The 27589-nt window shown below is 47.5% G+C and overlaps 1 protein-coding gene across 1 annotated transcript in view; it reads right to left on the reverse strand.

The window, feature by feature from the left end:
* Positions 1 to 26847, reverse strand: part of LOC135513913 (methylcytosine dioxygenase tet3-A-like) — a 65615-nt gene extending 38768 nt beyond the window's left edge. The window contains 2 exon segments of the mRNA XM_064936919.1: positions 14979 to 15038; positions 26054 to 26847. Of these exon segments, the coding sequence (XP_064792991.1) occupies positions 14979 to 15038; positions 26054 to 26443 (450 nt within the window). The 5' untranslated portion in view covers positions 26444 to 26847.
* Between the last annotated feature and the right edge of the window lie 742 nt (positions 26848 to 27589).

A 27589-nucleotide genomic window follows, 5' to 3' on the forward strand; every position in this document is an offset into this window, starting at 1 on the left:
TATACTGCCAATGTTTGTCTATGGAGACTGCGTGATTTTATACACCAGGCAACAACGGGTGTGGTTGAAATAGGCGAATCCACAAATTTTAAGTGGTGTCCACATATTTTAGTATATATAGTGTATATTTAGCCAAATGAGACTGTCACGAATACCTTCTCTCTCTTCATACACGCCGTACTACACACTGCACTATACACACTGTGGCACGCTCACACCTGCAGGTACCTACCACGGTGCTTCTGACAGTGCAGACCATGTGCTCGAAAAACTATTTACAGCGTGCCAGAGCCTACTCTCTCCTGTCAGGACACTCAGTCACACACACACCCTACTCTCTCCTGCCAGGACACTCAGTCACACACACACACCCTACTCTCTCCTGCCAGGACATCTCACACACACACACACACACACACACACACACCCTCCTGCCAGGACACTCAGTCACACACACACCCTACTCTCTCCTGCCAGGACATTCAGTCACACACACACACAGGACACACACACACACCCACCCTACTCTCTCCTGCCAGGACACTCAGTCACACACAAACCCTACCCTCCTGCCAGGACTCTCACACACAGACACACCCTCCTCTCCTGCCAGGACACACAGTCAGTCACACACACACCCTACTCTCTCCTGCCAGGACACTCAGTCACACACACACACACACACACACACCCTACTCTCTCCTGCCAGGACACACAGTCACACACACACCCTACTCTCTCCTGCCAGGACACTCAGTCACACACACACCCTACTCTCTCCTGCCAGGACACTCGGTCACACACAGACACACCCTACTCTCTCCTGCCAGGACACACAGTCACACACACACCCTACTCTCTCCTGCCAGGACACTCAGTCACACACACACACTACTCTCTCCTGCTAGGACACTCGGTCACACACAGACACACCCTACTCTCTCCTGCCAGGACACTCGGTCACACACACACACACACCCTACTCTCTCCTGCCAGGACACTCAGTCACACACACACCCTACTCTCTCCTGCCAGGACACTCAGTCACACACACACTCTCTCCTGCCAGGACACTCAGTCACTCTCTCCCTGCCAGGACACTCAGTCACACACACACCCTACTCTCTCCTGCCAGGACACTCAGTCACACACACACCCCTACTCTCTCCTGCCAGGACACTCAGTCACACACACACACCCTACCCTCCTGTCAGGACTCTCTCTCTGTCAGGACACTCAGTCACACACACACACCCTACTCTCTCCTGTCAGGACACTCAGTCACACACACACACCCTACTCTCTCCTGCCAGGACACTCAGTCACACACACACACCCTACTCTCTCCTGCCAGGACACTCAGTCACACACACACCCTACTCTCTCCTGCCAGGACACTCAGTCACACACACACACACACACACACACACACACCTCTCTCCTGCCAGGACACTCAGTCACACACACACACGGCGCTTCCATTCCAAAACATCAACACGCCAAACTAGAAGAGACTGCCTAACCTGTTAGACACCATAGTCACTGAGACTAGTCCCTTCAAACAACATGCAACTACCACTACACGTCCATCCCCACCTCCACCAGACCAAAACAGATGCCCTCAAGGTTGACAGCACAAAGCAAAAAATGAGGGAGGGAGGGGAGGAGGTGGGCATAAAGCCTGGGAGTAGACAGCTGAACATAAATCCACACATTTAGACACCCCCACTCCCTCCCTCCCTCCTCCCACCCAAACCCCAAACCCCACTCCCTCCCTCCTTCCTTCTCCCACCCCAAACCCAAATCCCTCCCTCCTTCTCCCACCCCAAACCCCACTCCATCCCTCCTTCTCCCACCCCCAACCCAAACCCCACTCCCTCCCTCCTTCCTTCTCCCACCCCCACCCCAAACCCCACTCCTTCCCTCCTTCCTTCTCCCACCCCCAACCCAAACCCCACTCCCTCCCTCCTTCCTTCTCCCACCCCCAACCCAAAACCCACTCCCTCCCTCCTTCTCACACCCCCACCCCAAACCCCACTCCCTCACTCCTTCCTTCTCCCACCCCCAACCCAAACCCCACTCCCTCCCTCCTTCCTTCTCCCACCCCCAACCCCACTCACTCCCTCCCTCCTTCTCCCACCCCCACTCCCTCCCTCATTCTCCCACCCCCACCCTCATTCTCCCACCCCCACCCCCACTCCCTCCCTCATTCTCCCACCCCCACTCCCTCCCTCCTTCTCCCACCCCCAACCCAAACCCCACTCCCTCCCTCATTCTCCTACCCCACTCTCTCACTCCACCCCACTCCTTCCCTCCCTCCCTTCTCCCACCCCCAACCCCTCCACTGCCTTTCCTGCCTTGTCTCTCACAGAGAAAACGTGAAAGAAGAACCATGAGAAAAAAAAACAGCAAAGAGCCCCAGACAGCTCCAGTACTTACATGGGTCTAGACGTCCTGACAGTCGTAGTGGAGAAACACAGAGGGGAGAAGAGGTAAAGAGGAGCATAGAATAGTGGTGCTAGGAGCCACTAGCAATCTGGCAGAGGCTTTTTTTATAGTCAGTGCGGCACACATTCATAAGAGCTGACACGCACGCACACACACACACACACACCTCCCCCAACCAACCAACACGCTCGCTCTCTGTCTCTTCTTACGGCCGTCGCTTTCGGTTCTCTGCCTTTTCCTCCCCCATTATCCCTCTCTGCTCCTTCCTTCCTTTCTCTTACGCTCACAGTCTGGATCTCCTTGCAGCCCCCACCTTCCCCTCTCTCTCTCCCTCCGCTCCTCTACCTCTCGCTCAGTCAGTTTCTTTCTCCCTCTCCTCCCCCTCTCTCTTCTGTGTGTGCAGAGTGAGAGGCCATTTTCTGAGGCACAGTGGGCACGTAAGAGGGAATGGAGGAGTGTGCAGCTAGCGGAGAGAGAGAGAGAGAGACAGAGAGAGAGAGAGAGGAGCTGGGTGTTGGAGGCTAGTGGCAGCCCTAGAAACAGCAGCACATTGCAGCAGAGCTGTTACCAGGCAATGCTCTCTCTCTCTCTCTCTCTCTCTCTCTCTCTCTCTCTCACACAAACCCTTATTGAAAACTAACACTTTGAATACATAACAGTGTGTTTCATAAAACATGATGTTATATGTTTTAGTCCATCCAGTAACGTCTAATAATTTGGATATCTGAGAGCGGAGCGGTTTTTGAGCACGGAGGTGATGGAAGACGCTTCACAGGCAAACGCCAATCTCAGCAGCCCTCTCTGAACATTAACAGGAAAATTGAAAAAATTAAAGAAAAACAACTAGAATCTCTGTAGGTGGTTTGAATCTGATCGATTCAGACTCGTCTTTCTCCTGCGAGACAAGCTGTACTTCCATCTTTACGTCTGTTTCTGTCATAGTCCATTGGCCGCCACAAAGCCGATGACCATCTCTCTGTTTGTTTCTCTGCCTTTTACCACAACTATGTTAATAATAACTATTTATTTCTCTACAGGTCTGTTACCTTCACCGCCGGCTGATGTGTCGCTCATTGCGAGGTAATACCGGGGGAAGAGGAGCAGTCTAGGACTTGTGAAGGCGAGACAGTGCACAGCGAGTCTCCTAAATACCAGAGGATAGCGATGGCTTGAGATGACTTTAAAAAGGTGCCAATACGTTTTACACTCAATCGTTTCTAATGCCTTTCATTTCCTGATTCATACACGTGAAAGACGAAGAGAATGGAGGATTGAATGTGATTGAGAGAGAGGAATAAAGACTAGAGGACTAGAGGCTGGGGAACAGAACAAGCAGCGGTCGACGACAGTTTGGCAAGATACTAACCACAGGGATAAAGGAAGCTAGAGAGACAGTAGAGAGGAGAGGAACATAGAGGGGAGAGTAAGGAGAGATGTTGAGCTACAGAAATGCAACACTCACACAACAACCTAGTAAGTTGTCTTATTCATGTGACTTCGGCTCTAGCAAGAGAGGAGACCATGGATACGAGAAGGAAGCGGGAACAGAGATCGAGCGGCTTGTCGCTTGACAGAGAACGTCCACAGTGACATGGTGGTACTAGAGACGTCGACAAACAGCAACATCATTTGCAACAAAGCCTAAGAGGACAGAAACGATTCCGGCGTCTCTCCTTCTCCACGGCGTGGCTGCTTTGCCTCTCCTTCCAGTCAGCCGGGTTGGTCTTTCAGTCTCACTCGGTCCCTCCAATGTTTTTCCAACGTTATCCCCTCACCATTGCTCAGCTTTAGCACCATCGTCGCTGGCTCGCTCCACTTGTTCATGCTACCCCTCTGACCGCCCTTCTCTGCACCTTCTCTCTGTCCTCACTCTCTCCTTCACCAGCACTGCTAGAAGTTTGGAATCGGATTTATGGCAGAAGAGGGGGAAAAAACATGGCCGACGTCTCTTCTCTCCTCCATGCAGATGAGATCCTTGTTGGCTCCTGCGCAGTATCGTTCTCTTATTATCCCTCACTGAGCATGTGAGCGCTGCGCACTTGCTGGATTAACTTGAGTAACCTCTCCCTCGATCTCTCTCTTTGACGCTCTCTTTTTTTGCTCCTGCTTTCTCTCTCACTAGTTTGGTTTCCGTCCCTTCCTTTGCTTTCCTTCGCTCCAGGTTCATCACAGTCAGTGTCTCTCCAACCCTTTGAGGCTTTTACTCTCTGGCCCTGTTGTTCACAGTCCTCCACCAGCGCTGTCTGGCACACACTCACAACCCAAAGACAAACACGGCACAACCCAAGCCGGTGCCTAGTAAAGGGAAGTTTGTTATGTCACATGCCCAGGAAGCACCAATGAGAGAGAGAGAGAGGGGGGGGGGAGAGAGAGAGAGAGAGAGGGGGCAGGTGGGCGTGAGAGCTAGTGAAAGCATGTAGTTATGACATAGCTGTTACATCATCAGAATCTCACAACCTCGCTCCCACCCTGCCCACCCGCTCGCACAGGCTGGGCGGATGTGTCATATGACAGTGTGTAGACCCCCCCCCTTCCCCCATCACACACACACTCATTCATCCACCCTCCTGACTACGCTTGCTCTCTCCCCCAGTACAGTGACACAGCATTTCTTGAGCTTAGAGCGAACTTAACCCTCTCCATTCTCTAGAATAACACACACTCTCTTGTTGTGAGCAGATGAGCATGTAAAACAACAAAATAAGCAAACTGTATCACCGCGTACCACTCGCCAGTTTTTAGAACCAGAAATGCTACATTATTTGACACTTGAATACAACATGAATATGAATTCACAATATGAATTTGATTAGCCAAACCTATTTCTAAAAAGCTGTTCTCGCTATGCCATATAGACAGTTGGAGTTCGGTTAAATAATCGTGATGCTTTTAAGCAACCAGTTGGCCACTAAATACAACAGATACATCTACTAATAGAAGTCTACACTCCAATTCTCCTGTCAGAACTATACTGTTTTTTAAATTAATTTCTTTCCCAAAAAAGTAAGCAAACATAATCAATGTTTGTTACGGTAACCCTGAGGTAGTTTTAGGTTAGTGCTACTGTTTTGTGATAGACCGCCAGAGAAGAGCAGACCAGCAGCCATCATACCTCAGACAACAGACCTACTTATCTAGTATGGCAAGACCGCCACCTCCCTGATGAGCCCTGTTGGCCCTGGTAGTCACCTCAGTACGTCAGAGTCACTTCAGTTGACGGCCGTGTCCGGACTGTATTATGGACCCATAAAGGGCTGTTTTCTGGACACAGATTAGAATTTCCATTGAGTTTGTTTCTAATCCAAGACTAGGCTGAATCTGTGTTCAGCAGTGGTATGTATTCATGCCAAGGGAAGCCAGGCTTCCCATAAAGTAACACACTCCTCCCCTCCAGCTTCCCCAGTGATTTTACCCGCGTACCCTTTCTGGTGTCCAGTAAACCAGCCCTTTATGTGTCGGATGGGGACAAATTAACATCCACTCTTTTCAAAGTGAAATGTAAATAACAGTTGAAATATCATGGGGTTTTGTGTGTAGATGATTTTTGATTTATTCAGATCCCCATTAGTCAAAGCCAATGGTGACAGCTAGTCTTACTGGGGTCTGACACATAAAGAAAAATACAAAATACTTTACAATTTACATTAATTTAAAAACATGTGGTGTGCGTGCATCTATCAGTTACACATGCATGTCAGTACATACACACACCAAGTAGGTCACTTGGGGGAGAGGTGTTGTGCCGTGATGTATTTTTGTATTTATGTTTTTTAAACCAGGTTTGCTGTTGACTTGCCCTATATAAGATGGAAGGGAGTTCCATGTAATCATGGCTCTGTATAATACTATATGTTTCCTTGAATTTGTTCTGGACCTGGGGACTGTGAAAAGACCCCTGGTGGCATGTCTGGTGGGGTAAGTGTGTGTGTCAGTGCTGTGTGTAAGTTGACTATGCAAACAATTTGTAGTTTCTTAGCAAAACAAGAAGTGACGCAGTCAGTCTTTCCTTAACTCTTCAACAATATAGACTGGCATGCAGAGTATTAGATGAGTGAGAAAAAAATATCAATATAATCCATTTTGATTTCAGGCTGTAACACAACATAATGTGGAATAAGTCAAGGGGTATGAATACTTTCTGAAGGCCCTCTGTGTTCTCCTAAAGCCCTAACAGACAAAACAACCCTGTTTACTCTCTAACCACAAAGCACACAACTAGCACAGACGACTTCATAGAAAAGTGAGTGCTCTGCTCTCAAAACAATACAAGGTAGTTCCATAGCAACAAATGATAAACTGACATCGTGAATAATAACGACACAGGTGCTGTTTGATGAGGGACACCTAAAGAAGGAGAATGTGATGACTCCAAAAACAGACGGACAATTCAACACGTACAGTAGGAGTACTCTATTTGAACATGAGGTGCGTGGTATGTGGTTTCTCAGAAATGAAATTAACTTGACAATCATCAGGACGTGTGATTCAACATCTCAACTCCTCCATTTCCGTCTCTCACTCTTCCACACACACATGCACAAAGCAGAGTATTGGCCTTGTAGGACTGCTGACAGTATAGAGAAGTGCAGCTGTGTTCACATTTTTACCATGACTACTAGTCTGACTCATCTTCTCATCCAACCATTCACCGACACTGACAAGAAAACACACACACACACACACCAACGCATGTATGTACCTACTTTACCAAGACCAGTGGAGGCTGGTGAGAGGAGCTGTAGGAGGATGGGCTCATTGAACTAGCCGGAATGGAATAATCGGAACGGAGTCAAACGTGGTTTCCATATGCTTGATGTGTTTGATACCGTTCCATTTCAGCCATTACAATGAGCCCATCCTCCTACAGCTCCTCCCACCAGCCTCCACTGATCAAGACAGGTGGGGTGAATCTCAATGATGTAAATTACAAAACATGGCAAACAGAGCATATGATTTATTTCTACAGGATACAGAGGAGCCCAGCTCTCAGTGTAGAAGATGGCAGGTGTAAGACATCAGGTAGTCCTAGCGGATGATGCAACCACATGCAACCCTCTCCCCTCATGTGTAGGGAGGCTTGTGTCAGAACAACCACTGTGTCTTCCATTCAGGTCCCATCTTCTCTAACAGCAGAGGACTATGCAGTATACAGTGCATATCTTCTTATGGAGGAACACAGCCTAGGTCATCAATAGATGGCAGAGTCCAGACACCCAAATCAGATCATTGCTCTGTGTTCCTGACAGAGCAGGGTCCAACCCCCACTCTAATGTCTTCCCGTCAGTCCCTGACCCACATTACACACCCTCCTCCCCTCCAGCCTCATACCATCAAGGTCATCTGTTCTGACCCACATTACCACATTACACACCCTCCTCCCCTTCAGCCTCATACCATCAAGGTCATCTGTTCTGACCCACATTACCACATTACACACCCTCCTCCCCTCCAGCCTCATACCATCAAGGTCATCTGTTCTGACCCACATTACCACATTACACACCCTCCTCCCCTTCAGCCTCCAGCCTCATACCATCAAGGTCATCTGTTCTGACCCACATTACCACATTACACACCCTCCTCCCCTCCAGCCTCATACCATCAAGGTCATCTGTTCTGACCCACATTACCACATTACACACCCTCCTCCCCTCCAGCCTCATACCATCAAGGTCATCTGTTCTGACCCACATTACCACATTACACACCCTCCTCCCCTCCAGCCTCATACCATCAAGGTCATCTGTTCTGACCCACATTACCACATTACACACCCTCCTCCCCTCCAGCCTCATACCATCAAGGTCATCTGTTCTGACCCGCATTACCACATTACACACCCTCCTCCCCTCCAGCCTCATACCATCAAGGTCATCTGTTCTGACCCACATTACCACATTACACACCCTCCTCCCCTTCAGCCTCATACCATCAAGGTCATCTGTTCTGACCCACATTACCACATTACACACCCTCCTCACCTCCAGCCTCATACCATCAAGGTCATCTGTTCTGACCCACATTACCACATTACACACCCTCCTCCCCTCCAGCCTCATACCATCAAGGTCATCTGTTCTGACCCACATTACCACATTACACACCCTCCTCACCTCCAGCCTCATACCATCAAGGTCATCTGTTCTGACCCACATTACCACATTACACACCCTCCTCCCCTCCAGCCTCATACCATCATGGTCATCTGTTCTGACCCACATTACCACATTACACACCCTCCTCCCCTCCAGCCTCATACCATCAAGGTCATCTGTTCTGACCCACATTACCACATTACACACCCTCCTCCCCTTCAGCCTCATACCATCAAGGTCATCTGTTCTGACACACATGCTCCATGTGACACACACACACACACAGGCAGAGAAACACACACAGGCAAACACACTAAGGGTCACATAAACAGGGGAACACACGCAAATTAACATTTAGAGGATTGTTCCTCTATCTGTACACAGAAGAGTGAATACTGCAGAGTACAGGCTGGCTGGCTTGTGTAACACATTGGATTGTGCTCTCACGCATACATACACAATGACAGAGGGTCAGTGGGTGCACTGGTGAGGATGAATGCTGAGTGGGACTGAAAGTGTAGCATAGAAAACAGGAATAACAAAAATATCTGAGAATCTATCCTCATCCATCTTTCTGCTCACTAATTCTGTTTTTCCCCTACTCTGTGTTGTCCCTGACCTGTGGGCTCCTACTCTGCTCTGGGCAGGAACAGAATTGGGCAGAGAGAAACACATAGAGGGACAGAGAGAGGGACACAGAGAGACGTAGGGTGGCGGTGTAGGTTATCCACCTGACTCTGCCCTCCCTGACACGAGGCATGTGCAAGTCAGCACGCGCACACACAGCCCACCTGGGGGTGTGAGGTCTGCCTGCCTACCCCACTGCACCACTCCTCAGAAAGGGAGAGAGGAGGAGAGGAGGCATGAGGAAGGAGAGGGGAGGGAGAGGCCAGGGTGGAGTCACCAAAAACACTCCAGCACCAAGAGAGGGGGAGGAAAAGGAAGAAGGAATAGTGTTTTTAAAAGAGTGGTCTTTGTGGGAAAGACTTGGGACTGAATGGAAAAGAGGGAAATATGAGGAGGCAAGGAATGGGTGGAGGGAAGGGGGTAGAGGGTAGAGAGATGGGGGGAAGAAAGGGTGAAAGGGTTTAACGTAGTGAACAAAAGGAGGATGGTTCAAATACTGTATTTGACAAACAGTGGAATGGATAGCAGATGATGTCACTGTAGTTAGATGAAGTCATACTGTTTAAATCCCACAATAGCACCTTCTTTCAGTTGGATTACTATGGGTAGGAATCTGACCAAGACCCATGCATCAAAGACAGATATACAACAAACAGTAGGCTACAGCAGTACAGTGAAGGAAAATATTAGAAAATAATACAACTATGGTGCAACAACCTAACACCAATGAGAGAGAGAGAGAGAGGTGGGTGAGAGAGAGAGAGAGAGAGAGAGAGAGGTGAGTGCGAGAGAGAGAGAGGTGGGTGAGAGAGAGAGAGAGAGAGAGAGATGGGTGAGAGAGAGAGAGAGAGAGAGAGAGAGAGAGAGAGAGAGGTGGGTGAGAGAACTAGAGATAAAGAGAGAAGGGAGAGTGAGCTAGAGAGGAGTGGGTGAGAGCTAGAGAAGGGAGAGTGAGCTAGAGCGAGAGAAGAGTGGGAGAGATCTAGAGAGACGGAGAAGGGAGAGTGAGCTAGATTGAGAGAGGAGTGGGAGAAAGAGCTAGAGAGAGAGAGAGAGAGAAGGGAGAGTGAGCTAGATTGAGAGAGGAGTGGGAGAAAGAGCTAGAGAGAGAGAGAGAAGGGAGAGAGCTAGATTGAGAGAGGAGTGGGAGAAAGAGCTAGAGAGAGAGAGAGAGAGAGAGAGAGAGAGAGAAGGGAGAGTGAGCTAGATCGAGAGAGGAGTGGGAGAGAGAACTAGAGAGAGGAGATAAATATAAATATATAGAGGGAGTTAAAGTGAAAGAATAGAGAGAACCTTCCCCTGCACAGTGGCATTTTGCCAGCCTTGTCTCTCCCAGGAGTCAGGCTAAGATTAGCTCCCCATATGTTCAAGTCAGGTGTAGCCCGTTTTAAAGGGCCAACGCTCGCCTTGCCTGTAGCACTGCAGAGAACACACCATCAATCCCTGTGCTCTGTCATGCTTTACATCAACCACTACATACCATACATATCCAATAACCATGACGTCTGTTGTAAAATATCTAACGTTTTCAAGCCATATTGTATCGTCTATATACCAAGCTTGTAGCCTAGCAGATTGTATCCATGTGTATAAATAGTTTCCAGACATGACCCCAAGCAACACACCAGACATGCCCCCAAGCAACACACCAGACATGACCCCAAGCAACACACCAGACATGACCCCAAGCAACACACCAGACATGACTCCAAGCAACATACCAGACATGACCGCAAGCAACACACCAGACATGACTCCAAGCAACACACCAGACATGGCTCCAAGCAACACACCAGACATGACCGCAAGCAACACACCAGACATGACCCCAAGCAACACACCAGACATGACCCCAAGCAACACACCAGACATGCCCCCAAGCAACACACCAGACATGCCCCCAAGCAACACACCAGACATGACTCCAAGCAACACACCAGACATGACCCCAAGCAACACACCAGACATGACTCCAAGCAACATACCAGACATGACCGCAAGCAACACACCAGACATGACTCCAAGCAACACACCAGACATGACTCCAAGCAACACACCAGACATGGTTCCAAGCAACACACCAGACATGGCTCCAAGCAACACACCAGACATGGCTCCAAGCAACACACCAGACATGGCTCCAAGCAACACACCAGACATGGCTCCAAGCAACACACCTGACATGCCTCCAATATCATGAAAACTCAAAACAAAGCTACAGGGATACGTTCTAAATTGTGACGTGTAATCATGGTTCGGCAGGATTCATGACAGTGCTGTACACAAACAGTTCCCAGTCTGAGAGGGAGAGTAGCCAGCAGAGGGGTGCGAGTTAAACACATGCCACTACAGCCTCTTCCTCCTCCCCCATTCATTTTTCGTTAACTGCCTTAGCCATTCTGTACTCCAGGAGAAACCAGAGGCCAGCCGGCACGTGCGAGAGCCACAACACTACAACCATGCTACACCATATACAGGGCACCGTAAACTTAGGCCAAGCCATGGGTCCTCAGTCAGCCCCACAGACGGGTTCGATGAGGGGGAAGAGACACCACTTAGGCCAAGCTATGGGTCCTCAGTCAGCCCCACAGACTGGTTCGATGAGGGGGAAGAGACACCACTTAGGCCAAGCCATGGGTCCTCAGTCAGCCCCACAGACGGGTTCGATGAGGGGGAAGAGACACCACTTAGGCCAAGCCATGGGTCCTCAGTCAGCCCCACAGACGGGTTCGATGAGGGGGAAGAGACACCACTTAGGCCAAGCCATGGGTCCTCAGTCAGCCCCACAGACGGGTTCGATGAGGGGGAAGAGACACCACTTAGGCCAAGCCATGGGTCCTCAGTCAGCCCCACAGACTGGTTCGATGAGGGGGAAGAGACACCACTTGCAGGAGAGTCCATTATAGAGTGTTCATTAGAGCAGAAACATGCAACAGGGATGCTGATGATACTCAACCCCTTCTTGACATTTGAGTGGTCCCTGTAGACTGCATCAGGGGAGGAGAATGAGTTGGTGAATACAGAACATGAATCCAAATGTCATTTAGGTTCCCACTGAGGCTCAATATGTTTCATGCACATCTTGGTTGAGGAGTATTATGGGGTGACAGACACTTGATTTCAAGTGGTATTAAACAGGTTTTATTGATAATTAAAGAATATCTGACGTAACCAATGCAAATACAACCAAAAGGAATAATTGTTCATTGTGCTCTACAGATACGTTCCTAAGAACTTGTGAGCTGTTTTCTACAGAACACAGGTGCATTGTGATTCTTCATCGAAAGCTCTGACATTTGTTCTCTACATGTGGGCAGTCTTTTCAAAACTCCACCTTCTCAATCCAACAAACAGTCCATGGCCTATTGCCAACAAGCTGAATGGAATAGCTATCCTGAAACTTTCTGTAAATACTACATACACATCGCTCCCACACACACACGCAACCCATCTCAACACATGACCATCCTAGAGGGAGGTCATGCCATGATGTCATCCGCCACTCACTGTTGCCACAGAAACGAGGTCACGGCTAACCCTTTCTAAATCAAGGGAGGGGATTCCGCAACATGGCACCATATTCCATTTAGTGCACTACTTTTGACCATGGCCCATAGGGTGCCATTTGGAACACACCCTGGTTAAACCAAACCTGCTAGCACTGGACTTTCCATCTGTAGTCAGAAACACAATGACTCAGTGTCTTTGTTCCATCCAGCTTTCCGGTTTACAGTCTACGTGTATTTGCGCATGGTGCAGGTGCACATTTGATGAATGAAAAGGAAACACTTCATTTGAAGAGAAGAGAAATCACACCAGCGCAGTCTGTGGTAACTAACATTGCTCTAGCATTTCCTGAAAAGCTACTACAAAGTGTTAGAACCCTACTACAAAGCCCAGTATAACCCTTCTAGAACTGAAAATGTATACATTGAATGTGTATATTTATTTGTATATCGTATGTATATACAATGTAGAATTAAAGAGTGAAAACTAGATTTTTATAGAGTATGCTGAAGTGATTCTTCAACGGGGGGGATGTTTGTATGGATGGGGTGAGCTGGCCTTGACTATTTTCCAGAATGACGTTTTAGCATTTGTGGCAAAAACCCATTCAAGTCATGGGACCGATATTAGCATTTTTCGCGCATCATGTCCAAATCATCCAAAAATTGATTGCGAAGCTCACCAAAGTCACGTATAGATGATTTGAACATGCGAACAATGCTAATAACGGCCCCATGACTTGAATGGGAATTGTGTCACAAATGCTAAAATGTTAGCATTTGGAAACACTGCCAGACACGGACAAATAAACTAAACCCAAGCATGGATTGCTGTCATACCTTGTACATAGACTGCTTACAGGGTAAGGAAACCAATTGTTCATTTTGTAATTTGGGTGAACTCTCTCTTTAATCATGACAACAGATGGTGGCCAAGAGCCTTAGCTGATAAGAATGTAGCCTATCAGCAAACCTGAAGAAGTTCACTGAGGTCAAAACTAACATGACAACCATTTCTCTGACTGTCTGAACATGTCTAACTGAAACTGTGAAAACAGTCAGTTCAACAAGAAAAGCCTACAACTCAATTCTGCCCAAAATAAAGTGACTATACAGAGTATACAGAGGTACACATGTCAAAACTCAACATTGATAACCAGTCTAACAATGACAGAATGCTCCAAAAACAGACACGTGTCAGAATATTGGACATTGATCAGCTTTGCTAGTCTCCTGCTATAAACAGACTGCCAGTTCAGCAACAGCACGGACAGAATCTTCTGTCTGAAACCGTAGCAGATTCACTCCGTATATAAACACACAAGCGTGCCACGACTTGGTAGACCAGGGAACAACAGCCCGCCAGTGCTTAGAGGCCACGTGCTACAGGTTACCACAAACATACACACACACATGCGCATGTGTGTCTGTGTGACCCACTAACTTTTAGCTCAGCTGACTTCAGAACTCTGAGAGGAGGGCCTGCCCCCAGTCTCTTAGCTGAGTACGGTTCCTCCTCCTCCTTCTCTCGCTGGCCGCCTTTCTCAGCACATGCCTGACTCTGCCGCCAATCGCTACCCAGCCCGGGACGCTTTAAAATCCGACCCAGCCTTGCCGCCAGCCACTTAATCACAACAACCTAGTGCACGACGCAGCCGCCAGAATGCCTGAGCGCTGGACTAGCAGCCATGCAGCGAGCTGGAGGGGGAAGAGAACTAACTACACACTGCACTACAATATGTGTTGGTTTACACACCTGACTTTAAACACCTCTCCTCTATGACACAGAGCTCAGACAACTCTGAACACAAACCAAACATGGTCACCGGCTTGAGCGCCAACAGACCGATGCAATGGGCACGACAGTGACGACAGTGGATGTCTATTTACAGTATGTCTGTTTGTAGATCAGGGGCAAGTGTGAAGCTCACTAATATGATGCAGAAACATGGACATGTGCTTACACACACACACAAACTAAAAAAGCTGCAGCAGTATATAGCCTACCTCCCTTCCCAATGTATGGAAACCTACTACTCTAAACCTACTAAACTCTTCTTTATTTTAAACCAACAACACTAAGACAACAAAACAGACAAGGGACATTTTACATTTAAGTCATTTAGCAGACGCTCTTATCCAGAGCGACTTACATTAAACTTCCCCTGTGACATCACAGACAGATGAGAGACCAGCAGGAACACAAGGACTGAGGCTCTCCAATCACACTAATAACAAAGAAATAGACCAGATATTACACCCACCAGCTCTGTCTATCTGCCCCAGGTCGAGTCTCTCTTACCTCTGTCCCCAGATTGGCCTTTACAAACCAGGCTTTACTGTTGTCCTCAAAATGTTCCACCTTTCCAGCCATTCAAAACAGGTAGAAAGAGAGAGAGAAGGGAGGGAGGGAGAGAGAACAACAATCAATAGAATAATATGATGAGCCTTTTTAAAGAGGTGTCACTCCACACATGACTGCCTAAAGAATAGTTATATTCATTCATCTTTACCTATATAATCCCATTCTCATATTCTCCCATCCTGACAGAAAACAACCCTAACACATATCACTTCCATTTGTCTTCAAACGCCAAGCTGGTGCTTCCTCACCGCTATGAGCAAGAGTGAGAGAGTGAGAGAGCAAGGGTTCTGTTTTAATGATAAAATTATGTAATGCATCATGAAAGAGGATAGCCTCTACTCACGATTGTAGCTACTGTATTTGCCTTTAAATATCACCATGACCTCATATCAATTTAATATTTCAGGTAAATGGTCATGCATTATTACATCTTCATAATTCATATACAGTTTATATTCATGTATAGATTACTGTCAATAAGAGAATAAAAGCAACGTTCAGACACTGCAATGGGGTTGTTACATTTACAGTAACAACAGTAATCATTTAAGTAAATGAAACAATAGCATCAGTTTACATTTGTCCCCCTAACCCTACCCCCATCTAGCTGTTTAGAGTGCCGGCAGTGTTTTGTCTCCAGCTAACCCTCCTGGTCTCTCCGCCCCCCTCTACTCTATCTCAAATATACCCCCTCCAGGGCCGGCATTCTGCCTGGTAATTAATATTTACCCAGTGAGCCAATCTGCCTTGGTGTGCTTCTCTCTCTCTCCGTCGGCTGGCCGTATCCCCATCAGAAGACTCAAGCTTCCTCTCGTCTAACCCCTACTATCACTCGTCTTTGCTCCAATCCATTCAGGAAGCCATCTTGTGTTTTAAATCCTGTTTTACTTCAGCCCAAGTACAAACACACATTCTCTCTGTCCCTCCCTCTCTCTCTCGCTTGTTCCCCTACACCAATAGGTCTACCGCGAACACACACGGGAGAGGTTTTTTTTTTAAGCCAGCCTCTGATCGCTTTCACTGCTGCACTACACACTACCTCCTCCCACTCCCTCTTTAATCTTTTAACCCCCCTCCTCCCTCTCTGTCTTTCCAGCGAGTAAAGCTAACTGCATTCGTGTTGTGAAAACTCCCCCCTACCCCTTCAACCATATACTTGCATGAAAACACACACACACGGCGAGACGTCACGCTACACATAGCACACAAAGAGAGTCAAGCAACCAATCAGCAGCCATCCTGAGCTCTGCTGCTAGGGTGAAAGAGAGAGAGAGAGAGAGAGAGAGAGAGCGAGAGAGAGAGAGAGAGAGAGAGAGAGAAGGTGGACTGGGGGATGGGACCACTCTATGGCTGTCAATTATCTCCTGGAGCTCGGCTTTCCTAAACAATGACTCTGGTATGTGGTATCACTGAGGACCATCTGTGTCAGGGCTGCCTGCAATAACTGGACTGGACTGCACAGTGCAGAGTGCGCATGCACACCCACACACGCTCCTGGTGTAGCGGGGAACCGACACTTACACAGCACCACAGCCATTTAAACATGCTGACTCAACATCCACATACACGGACAGTGTAATGTAGCGAACACTAGTCATTGACAAAAGATGAAATTAAAGAAAACACATTGCCTATTTTGTATCATTCTGACAAAATAACCCCCAAGGTTATACAATAAAACTGCTCCCCCTCCATTCTGCAGAGGAGTTCTTCTCTTTTAGGAACCTGACCTTGCGAGACTAATACACCGATCATATCTAGGAGGTCTGGGGGGGAAGTGTTTTGCTTATGTCAATTTAAAGGGAGAGAGAGATGTCCTGCTAGTACCGTTTCAGACCCAGGTAAAAGGTTCATATGCTCTCTGTTTAGTTTTTACTGACACTAGAAATGGGTCTGTGAATGCCAGTGAACTATTGGCATGAGCAGAGTTGTGTCTAGGGTTTTGCCAGTTTCTTATACTTCCCAATCAGAGTGCCAGGCAACAGATATACTGTATATGGGCTTACCTGGATATAGTGTTGCTGTATAGTGGCAACATTTTGATTTTTACAAGTGAAAATTCTTTGTTGAAAAAGCACAAATCACCAAAACAGAATGACGAAAGAGAGAGTAGAAAACGGGGGGGAAAAAAATGGCATAGAGAAAAATTACTGAAAAAGATAGACTTTTACCCTAACGGAGTGAACGAGTTCATGTTGAGGACGGACAGAGAGAAAGAGAGAGAGAAAGAGCGGGACTGGAGTGGTCGTAAAGCAGTCAGTGAGTAACACAGCGTTTGTAATGTCTGTCTGAGCCACAGCCTCTTATATGGCTGGTTTGTGAAATCCCCTGCTCTGACGTCACTCACTGGAGACGCCCGCTGCCGCGTGTGTGAGAGTGTGTGTGTGTGAGAGAGAGAGTCTGTGAGTGTGAGTGAGTGTGTAACGTCTTCTCCCGCTTCCCTCCCCCCTGGCGCCAAGCTGCCCTGCATCACGCACTCCTGCCATCTATTACGCACACCTGCCTACCCTTGTCACACACATCAGCGATATTAGACTCACCTGGACTCATTCATCACCTGTTTATTTCCTCCCCTATATTTGTCAGTTCCCCTGCTCTGTTCCCCACTGCTGTATTGATTGTTTTTGTCTTTGTTACCCTTGTGCTGACGCTGTTCCCGTCTGGTTCCATGTCCGTTCCTTATTAAATGTTTGACTCCCCGTACCTGCTTCGTCTCTCCAGCGTCATCCCCATGTGACAGACTGTGTGTGTGGGGGACAGCGAGAGCAGATGTGCAGCGTGGCTGTGTTATGGGTGGTGACCGACCAACATCATCATGTATCTGACGGCGTGCCATGCCTTTCTTGTGTGTCTGTGGCACGCGGGAGAGCATGCTCTTGCTCTGCAGTGCTTACATTAAGCGAGTGTTAAAAATATATCTGTAATAAGGTCTGTTAGACATGCGACTCAGAGTGGAGACTAACGCAGAAGTTTGTGGACTACTCAGTCTCACGTACTGTACCGTATATATCTCCAACACATCTCAATACTCAGTACTGACTGACCTGGTCACACTACACCCGGCAACCCCAGACGGCCCTCACCATGTCTTTACACACACACACACACACACACACACACACACACGTAAAATCCCATCTGCTCAATGACATGACTGTAATCCTGAAATAAAAAACAAGCCCCCCCATAACTAAATCTCAGCGTATTCCCACGTACCCTGTCAGTCAGTCTCCCTCACCCCCACTCACACAAATGACAGGGCCTGGTAACACAGGCCTCACCATCCTCCCTATCAACCCTGCTTATACCAGACTGAACAAATTAAACAAGAATGAGTGGTGTTCAGTCTGGTGTAAACAAGTTACCAACCCCCCAGGACTCTCCTCACTCACCCAGACCTGTGACAACCCACCTCCACTCCCACACCCCTCTAGACTGAGGAACAGAATCAGGGGAGGGAGACTCATTGCAACCACTTTAATGATGAGTTGTAAAGATCTACAATTCAAAGGAGGGTGGGGGGTGGGGTGGGGTGGTGGGCCGGCTGTAATTACAACACTATTAACAGTGTTATTTCAGGTCTGACTCCATCCACCCTGTCCTGACCATGAGAGCCTCCGGTTAATCCCTAATAACAACCACTCCCCTCCCTCTTCAACAGCACACACACACACACACACACACACACACACCACTGGCTGTCACCCATCACTACATTGAACTAAGAGAAGTGTGATCGCTCCTGTCATATGTACTCACACTGCTCACAGCTTATTAGGCCAAGGTTCACAGTCGAGTATGTGATCAAAACATGCCACATGGTTATTGTAAGAAGATGTCTAAATTACGTACTTAAAAAAAAAAAACTTGGCTTAATACAGGCTAAATAAAAGAGGCAGTAGACCTATAAAACACCATATACATCTTTAAATATAGAGTAATGTACAGTTGAAGTCGGAGGTTAACATACACTTAGGTTGGAGTCATTAAAACTCGTTTTTCAACCACTCCACAAATTTCTTGTTAACAAACTATAGTTTTGACAAGTTGGTTAGGACATCTGCTTTGTGAATGACACAACTAATTTTTCCTACAATTGTTTACAGACAGATTATTTCACGTATAATTCACTATATCACAATTCCAATGTGTCAGAAGTTACATACACCAAGTTGACTGTGCCTTTAAACAGCTGGGAAAATTCCAGAAAATGATATCATGGCTTTAGAAGCTTCTGATAGGCTAATTGACATAATTTGAGTCAATTGGATGTGTACCTGTGGATGTATTTAAAGGCCTACCTTCAAACTCAGTGCCTCTTTTCTTGACATTATGGGAAAATCTAAAGAAATCAGCAAAGACCTCAGAAAAAAAATTGTAGACCTCCACAAGTCTGGTTCATCCTTGGGAGCAATTTCCAAATGCCTGAATGTACCACGTTCATCTGTACAAACAATAGTACACAAGTATAAAGTATAAACACCATGGGACCACGCAGCCGTCATACCGCTCAGGAAGGAGATGCGTTCTGTCTCCTGGAGATTAACGTACTTTGGTACAAAGTACAAATCAATCCCAGAACAACAGCAAATTAACTTGTGAAGATGCTGGAGGAAACAGTTACAAAAGTATCTATATCCACAGTAAAAATGAGTCCTATATCGACAACCTGAAAGGACTCTCAGCAAGGAAGAAGCCACTGCTCCAAAACCACCATAAAAAAAGCCAGACTAAGGTTTGTAACTGCAAATGGAGACAAAGATCTTACTTTTTGGAGAAATGTCCTCTGGTCTGATAAAACAAAAATAGAACTGTTTGGTCATATTGACCATTGTTATGTTTGGAGGAAAAAGGGGGAGGGTTGCAAGCCGAAGAGCACCATCCCAACCGTGACGCACAGGGGTGGCAGCATCATGTTGTGGGGGTGCTTTGCTGCAGGAGGGACTGGTGCACTTCTCAAAATAGATTGCTTCATGGAGGGAGGAAAATGATGTGAATATATTGAAGCAACATCTCAAGACATCGGTAAGGAAGTTAAAGCTTGGTCGCAAATGGGTCTTCCAAATGGACAATGACCCCAAGCATACTTCCAAAGTTGTGGCAAAATGGCTTAAGGACAACAAAGGTATTGGAGTTGCCATCAAAGCCATGACCTCAATCCTATAGAACATATAGAATCCTATAGAATATTTTTTTACTCGGATTAAATGTCAGAAATTGTGAAAAACTGAGTTTAAATGTTTTTGGCTAAGGTGTATGGAAACTTCAGACTTCAACTGTATATAGGCTGAAGTAGTCTTGCGTGGACATCCTTCCAAATGATATACCTGGTCTCCCGAGGCTAAGGCAATAAGGGTGTAAACACCATGATGTGTGGCCAGCTCTCATCTGGAGAGGACAATGATGGATGGAGATAAATAATAATAGATGTATTTTATATTGCTCTTTTCATACAGAATCTCAAAGTCGCTTTAAAAATATTAAAATAATTCAGGGGAGCTAGTAGTTGATGGGAGAAGGTCTTCCACAGCCAGACCATGATGCAGTTCAGTACAGGAGTAGCGTGAGTGGAGGTGTCGACGATTGTCTAGCCGGGGAGGGAGAAACATCAGACAGGCAGGCCCGGAGCTTTTCCTCAGACACCTCTGTCTCTGAAGTTCACAGCTAGTACTTCTCCTCTGTAGGAAGGCTGGAACATCCACTACCGAAAGTGTAGCACGATCACAAGTGCGTGGCAGCTATAAGCTCCTGAGACCACCACACCTCGGCAGTAATCAGTAAGTGTCCTACGAGGCGAGCCTCTGTCATCCCCTCATGCAGTCCACATCCTTCCAGAAACAGGGGCAGGTGGAATAAAAAGCCACTGCTGTGTTGATCAGGCGTTGATGCATCATTCAAATTAGATTGGTCAGCTAGCTAGCCAAGCAAACAGACTTCCCATCATCAGTCCTGCAACTCCATGGGTCACCACCAGATATTTTAGCTCAACCTTCAGATTTTTTACCCCAAAATTTATATTTTAAATGCAAAAACTTAACAAAAATATGTACAATATTTACAGAGCTCTCTGCCAAAGCTTCCTCATGGCTCCATGGCAACCACAGATCTCAAGGCGATGGGGACTCAGAGAAGACAGAGGTGAGGGGGATGGGAGGGAGCTATTCAACCAAAGAGAACAGCTACAGCCTCTTACATTTACATTTACATTTAAGTCATTTAGCAGACGCTCTTATCCAGAGCGACTTACAAATTGGTGAATTCACCTTCTGACATCCAGTGGAACAGCCACTTTACAATAGTGCATCTAAATCATTTAAGGGGGGGGGGGTGAGAAGGATTACTTTATCCTATCCTAGGTATTCCTCTTCTCTCTGTCCATCCTACTCATGGCTGGCCATTACAATCTTACACTGTAAATACAGTCCGCGTTATAGCATGGCCCATACAAACACCCACCGCACACACACTCTATCCCTGTGTGTTAGGTGTGTAAGAGTGACGGGGAGGGAATTTTCAGGTTCAGATAGACAGACATTATTAGTCACACATCACCTATAACTCTGATATCTCTAATCACACTGTTACCAGGGTGCAATGGTTTGTTTCTATGAGAAAATCACCATCAATATACAGGTAACTACCAAAATAAAGGAAATACTCCTGAATTTGTATAAAAATGCCCAATTGGCCAATATTTTGTCTACCATGGCTAGAAGAGATGTCAGTGACTTTGAAAAAGGGGTCTCAAAGGACCATAGGGGGTTTAAAGTGTGTGTGTGTGTGTGTGTCAGTCACCAGATCTCAACCCAATTGAACACTTATGGGAGATTCTGGAGCGGTGCCTGAGACAGAGTCTTCCACCACCACCAAAAACAACAAAATTTATTGTAGAATAATGGTGTCACATTCATCCAATAGAGTTTCAGACACTTGTAGAATCTATGCTAAGATGCATTGAAGCTGTTTTGGTGGCTTGTGGTGGACAAACACCCTATTGACACACTTTATGTTGGCGTTTCCTTTATTTTGGCAGTTACATGTTCCAACACTGTTAAGTTGTTGGTCTAACTTATAACTAGATCTACACAGCTAAAAAGACAGATACAGAAACAGACAGATCAGTATTAATGGTTAATAAAAATGATTTAGGGCAGACACTAGTCTGGATCAGACCCTAGCTAGGCCTACTCCAGGTTAAACAGAGGTAGAGTTCTCCTACGAGGTCACTGGTCTAATCTATGGTGGCCATAAACATTCTACTTCTAACAACAATGGCACTGAGTGAAAATCTGTGGCATAGGATCATCTTTCCAGTCCATAAACACTAGCTGGGCTGCTTCTGTATTCCTCTCTTGAGACAGATAGAAGAGGTCATGAGTATCATGTTAGATATAGCTGGGTGTTTCTACAATGTTGTTCCCTGAATATACAGTTACTATAAGTCAGGGGTGTCAAACTCATTCCACGGAGGGCCTGCAGGTTTTTGTTTTTTCCTTTCATTTAAAACCTAGACAACCAGGTGAGGGGAGTTCCTTAACAATTTGTGACCTTAATTCATCAATGAAGTACAAGGGAGGAGCAAAAACCTGCAGACACTCGGCCCTCCCTGGAATGACTTTGACAAGTGCTGTAAGTGAATGCAGGATGATAAATTAGGATAAATCCATGAATTGAAGTCATTCCCACTAAAGCAAGACTACTGAAATGTCTGGGTTACAAGTTACAACTCCTCTCCATGACCCTCATCTTAAATATGACCACATTTGAGGTCTAGGTAACCAATCCGACTGGGAAAGTGACCGTGTGAAAACAAAGGGGACAGAGTGACAGTGCAGGGGAGGGCAGTCCAGGAGGTAAGCCAATATTTCCTGTGAATGACTGAACCTCTTCCCCCTGATCAGATCTTATCCTCTGTCCCCAAGGCTATAGGCCACCATGTCCAAAATGTTGTCCATGTCTCTGTGTACAGCCCCCCCTCCCCTTTCTTAAACCCACACAGAAAGGGAAGAAGGGAGGAAAGAGTAGATGAGCAGCAGCCTCTTTCCTGTGGCCTTGCCAAGCCAGTTCAGTTTTTCCTGAGCCCTTCCTCCTCGCTGCTGACTATTTATTTACATTCTTCCTGTCCTCCTGCCTCTTAGCCCCATCCCCATCCTGTGTACTCACCACACCTCACCCCCCTCCCCTCTTCCCTCCGGGGCCCTGGTCCTAAGGTCAACCCCCACACCCTCCCTCCACCGTTGCACTGACCCTAAGGTCAACCCCCACCCTAATCCTACATTTCAACCCCATCCCCCGTCCTGCGTATGCACACACACACACACACCCCCTCCCCCCTCTGTGACCCTGGTCCTAAGGTCAACCACTACAGCCTCCCTCCTCCTCCCTCCCTGGCCCTAAGGTCAACCCTCACTCTGGTGGCCCTGGCCCTAAGGTCAACCCTCACTCGGAGTGGCACTGGCCCTAAGGTCAACCCTCACTCGGAGTGGCACTGGCCCTAAGGTCAACCCTCACTCTGAGTGGCACTGGCCCTAAGGTCAACCCTCACTCGGAGTGGCCCTGGCCCTAAGGTCAACCCTCACTCGGAGTGGCCCTGGCCCTAAGGTCAACCCTCACTCGGAGTTGCACTGGCCCTAAGGTCAACCCTCACTCGGAGTGGCACTGGCCCTGGTCAACCCTCACTGGCACTGGCCCTAGGTCCCTGGCCCTAAGGTCCCTCACTCGGAGTGGCCCTGGCCCTAAGGTCAACCCTCACTCGGAGTGGCCCTGGCCCTAAGGTCAACCCTCACTCTGAGTGGCCCTGGCCCTAAGGTCAACCCTCACTCGGCACTGGCCCTAAGGTCAAGGTCCCTGGCCCTAAGGTCAACCCTCACTCTGAGTGGCCCTGGCCATAAGGTCAACCCTCACTCGGAGTGGCCCTGGCCCTAAGGTCAACCCTCACTCTGAGTGGCCCTGGCCCTAAGGTCAACCCTCACTCGGAGTGGCACTGGCCCTAAGGTCAACCCTCACTCGGAGTGGCCCTGGCCCTAAGGTCAACCCTCACTCGGAGTGGCCCTGGCCCTAAGGTCTCACTCGGAGTGGCACTGGCCCTGGCCCCTCACTCGGGTGGCCCTGGCCCTAAGGTCGACCCTCACTCGGAGTGGCACTGGCCCCCTCACTCGGAGTGGCCCTGGCCCTAAGGTCAACCCTCACTCGGAGTGGCCCTGGCCCTAAGGTCAACCCTCACTCGGAGTGGCACTGGCCCTAAGGTCAACCCTCACTCGGAGTGGCCCTGGCCCTAAGGTCAACCCTCACTCGGAGTGGCCCTGGCCCTAAGGTCGACCCTCACTCGGAGTGGCACTGGCCCTAAGGTCGACCCTCACTCGGAGTGGCCCTGGCCCTAAGGTCAACCCTCACTCTGAGTGGCCCTGGCCATAAGGTCAACCCTCACTCGGAGTGGCCCTGGCCCTAAGGTCAACCCTCACTCTGAGTGGCCCTGGCCCTAAGGTCAACCCTCACTCGGAGTGGCACTGGCCCTAAGGTCAACCCTCACTCGGAGTGGCACTGGCCCTAAGGTCAACCCTCACTCTGAGTGGCCCTGGCCCTAAGGTCAACCCTCACTCGGAGTGGCACTGGCCCTAAGGTCAACCCTCACTCGGAGTGGCCCTGGCCATAAGGTCAACCCTCACTCGGAGTGGCCCTGGCCCTAAGGTCAACCCTCACTCGGAGTGGCCCTGGCCCTAGGGTCAACCCTCACTCGGAGTGGCCCTGGCCCTAAGCTTGACCCCCACCCCGAGTGCCAGTGCGGGGCTTCAGGAGTCAGGGGAGAAAACGCAAAGGGAGCTAGAAGGAATTCTACACTGCTGCTGTTTGTTGAATGGAAGGAGGAACCAACACAACCCTCATCTTCATTATTCCACAAACAGAGCTAATGGAGAACGTTGGGGTGGTTGCTTACATTGGCACAAAACCTCAGTACTTGGCCAAACCAAAATGTAATATATTAAGCTTTCTGGAGGTCAAAATCTTCTGCAATACATGTAAATCTAGTTTATATCTACACACGCACATTGCCACAGGCACACACACTTCAGTGGACATCTCATCTGTTTCCCTGACCTTTAATGACAACCCGCTGGTCGAACAGGCTGAAAATCTGCTGAGGAATTATGACTGGTTTACAACGTCTGTCTGGGACAAGGACAGGTCCACTAGTTGCTCAACAACTTAGCTTGAATTTTGTCTAAGTTGTCCATTCAGACATGCTATTTGGAGCATACCAACAGGGGTCCTACCTCCCCCATTGTTTTGTACTAAACAATGACAATGGTATAGCCTGGGTACCAGTCTGTTGAGCTAACATTCCACTCCTTGTACTCTGTGTCATATGCCAAAGATGTTTAGCATGACAGGAGTGGCAAGGAGTGGAATAATAGACTGTTAGAGACTAACAATGGTAAGCTGTTCCTAGGAAAACATAGGTGAGTTTATGGATAGGTAAGATGAGGTGTGTGTCATTTGGGTGGACTATTCTAATAGCCGGGCCTTGGGGTGATGCCTGTCCAGAGCTGACAACTAAATAATGTCCAGGGTGGATCCAGACAGGGGCTTTAACATCAGTTTGTTATGACTTCGGTGGTCTGATGAAAACCTAAGACAGCCTGCTACATGCACTTGAAAATCTATTTGACAAACTCAAAAAGGAAAGTTAGCTGTTTTAAAATGAATGTGATTAATCAGTTATGGAACACAAATACCATCCTCCTCTGCTGTGGTACATCCACATATGGCCATTATCTGTATACAAAACTCAACCTATAAAACCCTTAAATGTTTAAACTGTTAAATTGATATGGATCATGACATTTACATTTTAGGGCCCTATATAGTAGAGACATTTTCTAGTAAAGATTTACAACTTCAATTTCCCTCAACCAGCTCCAAACAGTCTCCCACTGACCTAGGAGAAATAGCCACTGGGAATATATCATGAAAATGTGTGTTAGTTATAAGTCTGGTCAGTCATTTCCACTCACCTCCCAGTCCTTCTGTCCCTTCATCTTCAGCTGGTCACATTTACGCAGCTTACAGATCTGCTTCCCAATCTTACGGTTCATACAGTTGCTGCAGGTGCCACAGTTCTCCTTCTGCATACAGGGGCCACACACGCCGCACCGCCTCCTCTTCTTTCCCTGGGGGGCCACGAGGGCCTCTCCATGTGTAGGGAGCCCGAGGGAGAAGAGACCCCCCTGCTGGTGCTCAGTCTGGATGTACTTGTTGTGAGGGGACAGGGGCATTCCCGGGCCCTCCATAGCTTTCCCCGGGCTCCGCAGAAAGATCTGGGTTGTGGTCTCGTCACCATCCAGGGAGAATTCATAGATGTCCTGGAAGTGTGGGGGGCCAGACCCTCCCTTGGCCCTGTGCATGATGACAGACAGTCCAGCCTAAAGCCTAGCTGCACTGTCCTGGTGGAAATGTGAGGGACACAAACAGAACAGCACAGTAACAGAGTAGTGTAGTGTAATGGTCTGGAGTTGGGGAGGTAGTTGTTGTAAGAGCTGAGAAGGGCTAAAGAGTATGTTAGTCCATCCTGTCCTGTCAGTCTCCTGGTTGGGCTGCTGGATGAGATAGGTCATTAATGATAGAGCATCTTTCCCAGCTACCCAGCGGGATGGACAGGGGTCAGCCATAACCACAACAGGGGAGGAGGTGTCAGAGGAGCCATGGTCTGGTCTCACCTGTCCAGCAGTAGCCTACCTGGGTGCTTTCTGGAAGTGGGAATAGACGGCATGGGAAAGAAAGATGGAAAATAACAGTTAGGCCTACTTACAATGAACAATTTAAATGTGTCTGTTCATAGCTGTGGGAGGATGTTTTGAGTCGGGGGTGCTGGGGGGGAAGAGGAAAAAAATAATTCATCTATGATTGCATTTGCTGATGGCATACAGTTGAGCAGAATCATTTTGGAGATTTCCATACAATGGATTTTTTGTTATTGCATGGTCTGGAAAAAACATGAAACTTTTTTAAACGCATTTCTACAGAATATTTGTTTATATCATACAAATGGCCAAATGCAGGCTACTGTGCAACACACTAATCAGGTAAGATGCAATTTAAAAAACGTTTTTTTCTTCTCGTATTTATAATCATTATTATAATCATAATCCTTATTATTGTATATCATTGTTATTATTGTAGGCCTAGTAATTAATCTAAACCATTTCTTTAAATATGCAAAACATGTTTAGTTTTCATTCTGTTGAGGCATTTTCATTGGCTAAATTAAGTTCGATATGTCTTTTCAATTGGGAGCTACATATTTAGTTTAAGATAGGCCTTTTATTAGCCTATTGCTGTCATTTGTTGTGTACGGTAGGCACTAGCTTTTCTAGGTAATTGCTGCATTCTAACTTTTGTGAAGGTTTAAACAAGTTCACAAGTGTTTTGTTTAATTCTGATGAGCCATTTTCTTTGCAAAATAAAGTTCCAACTGTAATGTTGTTTTTGCAGTGATATAATATCCTGCTTGTAGTTTCCCTATAAACAACGGCTTGTTTTACTTTTGATAT

This window comes from Oncorhynchus masou, chromosome 25 (genome assembly GCF_036934945.1).
Source record: "Oncorhynchus masou masou isolate Uvic2021 chromosome 25, UVic_Omas_1.1, whole genome shotgun sequence".
Lineage (NCBI taxonomy): Eukaryota > Metazoa > Chordata > Actinopteri > Salmoniformes > Salmonidae > Oncorhynchus > Oncorhynchus masou.